This window comes from Fukomys damarensis, unplaced genomic scaffold (genome assembly GCF_012274545.1).
Source record: "Fukomys damarensis isolate Sample0158 unplaced genomic scaffold, DMR_v1.0_HiC HiC_scaffold_13, whole genome shotgun sequence".
Lineage (NCBI taxonomy): Eukaryota > Metazoa > Chordata > Mammalia > Rodentia > Bathyergidae > Fukomys > Fukomys damarensis.
In genome coordinates, this window is record NW_022900925.1 from 13,767,640 (window position 1) to 13,769,982 (window position 2,343).

At 41.4% G+C, this 2,343-nt stretch overlaps 1 protein-coding gene across 1 annotated transcript in view; it reads right to left on the reverse strand.

Moving 5' to 3' along the window:
* LOC104875029 (olfactory receptor 139) overlaps nucleotides 1-255 on the reverse strand; it is a 1,024-nt gene extending 769 nt beyond the window's left edge. Inside the window, exon 1 of the mRNA XM_019210361.1 lies at nucleotides 5-255. Within this exon, the coding sequence (XP_019065906.1) occupies nucleotides 5-255 (251 nt within the window). The remainder of the gene's footprint in view (nucleotides 1-4) is intronic.
* Nucleotides 256-2,343: the final 2,088 nt, after the last annotated feature.

Genomic DNA, 2,343 nt, shown 5'->3' on the forward strand with positions numbered 1-2,343 from the left:
CAACATGGCGGGGACAGTGACGGTGATGCACCCAACATCCAGCAGGGACAAGTTCCCCAGGAAGAAGTACATGGGGGTGTGGAGTTTGGGTTCCATGAGGATGGCAGCAAGGATGCTGAAATTGCCACCGATAGTAGCTACATAAGCAAGAAGGAAGATGACAAAGAGGGTGGGCTGGAGGACTGGAGAATCTGTTAGGCCCAGCAGGACAAACCTAGTCACAGATGACTCATTTCCTGAGGTAACCAATTCCATAGTAATCTTCCACCAGCAGCAGACTGAGCAAAGTCTGAAAGTGCCAGCAGTGAAAAAAAGCAAGTGACGTCTTAATAACAGCCTTCAAATACAGCAGTCCAGGAGAGGCTGGGATGTCAAGACACGTACAATTTAAGAGGAAGAAAGTTAAAGATTGAGAAGTAGTAGGAGAAGACTTGATAAACGTGACTCTTAATGGATAAGAGCAATTGCACTGGAAAGACTCATAAGAGACAGAAGAATTAACATAAAATTCTTCAATTTAGGAGTAAAAATTTGGAAACACTTTCTGAACAAAGGTAGCATTGGAAGTTTAGAGGGAAAGATGATTTTTCTGGAGCCAAAGTTCACACATGTGCACATGATGGCATGATTATAATCTTAGTATATAATATCTCAGAAGATTAAAGGGAAACTTGAGGACAAAAGGGTAATGTGGTCTCCCCAACCTGTGTCTTCACAACTTTCACATACATATTTCATCAGACAGTGACTTCTACTTTTAAGGGATTGGTTTTAGGACTCATCAGATACCAAAATACTTTCAAGTCCTGTGTATAAAATGGCATATTTGCTTATAATCTAAGCACTTCCTCCCTCCTACTTTAAGTCCTCTCTAGACTACTTACAATACATCTTACAATGTCTATGCCATGTAAATAGTTGTTATCCTGGACCATGTTGGAAGTGATGACAAGGTAAGTAGTCTCTACATGTTCAGCACAGAGGTGACTTTTCCCCAAATACTTTCAAACCATGGATATTTGTAATTGGTTGAATCTGCAGATACGGAACTCACAGATGGAGAGGGATGACTACAAGTGATGGCGATAGAGATGACCACTGTGGCCTGTCTGTTAAAAGATTATCTGTGAAACCATGAAACTGGGACCAGACTTTTCAGAGAAAAAAAAAAGTGAAACGCAACGAAAGGTATGGCCAATAAACGAAGATGCCACTGAAGACATTCCCAGTTCTGAACATAGTAACTTTTAGATTTTTCTAAATAAACACTAAGATTATGTTGCACTTCCCTACATAGAGTCTGGACTCCAAAATAAGACTCTTGGGCTCCGAAATAAGAAGAACGTAAAAAGATCTTTTACCAAGGTGAGAGTTTCGGAGCTTAAGCTCCCACATGGTTTGAGTGTATACACAGCAGGTTTGCCTCACTGGATACACAGCTGAACTCTCATAGCTCGAGTCTTGAGTGAGCAGATTCTCAGGCTGAATTCTACTCTGCTTCCAGTTCCACTCCCCCTTAGCTTTTGCTCTTCTGTCTCCTGATTCTAGATGTACAATAATTTAATCTTCATACTATCATGGGCCCAAATAAATGTTACACGTACATGATCAATTAGATGATGCTCCCCTATCCCCAAAGAAGTCACCCACATAAAATACCCAGTGATCTACTTCAATCTCCACCTAAACGATAGATGCTTAAATTAAGTGGAGCCTAACTCACAAGGAAAAGGCTCAAGTTGGAGATCCCAGGGGTTAAAATGATGAGCAGAAGAAGACACTTACAACAGATCAACCACTATCAAAGGATTTGGCCATTTCTTCATAGACATGTTCTTATGATTACTTCAAATCCAGTATCTCCAAAGCTGAACTTCCCTTCTTCCAATCCAATCTCCCCATGACTGAATTATTTTGCTAACAGCTTTGAAATTCTCCTAGTTAGTGGGGTTCAAAACCTTGGTTTTCATTGCCTCCTCTCTCCCTTCACCTTCTGTCAAGCACCCAAGTCTCACTGGAGCTTTCTTGCTAAAGACATGGAAAAGGCACTCCAGGGCCCACCAGCAAACTTCTTTTCTATGCAAAACAAGTTGTTGCTTGCAGCAAAAGGATTTGGAATACCACTTACCCAGTTAAGAAGACAAGCACTTCTTGGGCAAGGAGAAGAGACCACCATGCTGGCCCAGTGACCCCCCAGAGAAGAGAGAGTTTATAAACAACTGTTAGATGAAGAAAGAAACAACTCAGCTGACATCATTTTCACATTGGGATTTTTTTCCCTGCCTGTTACTCCTTGGAGGCCTCAGAAATTAATATCTTCCACAGGGAGCCAGAGCCAAGTAA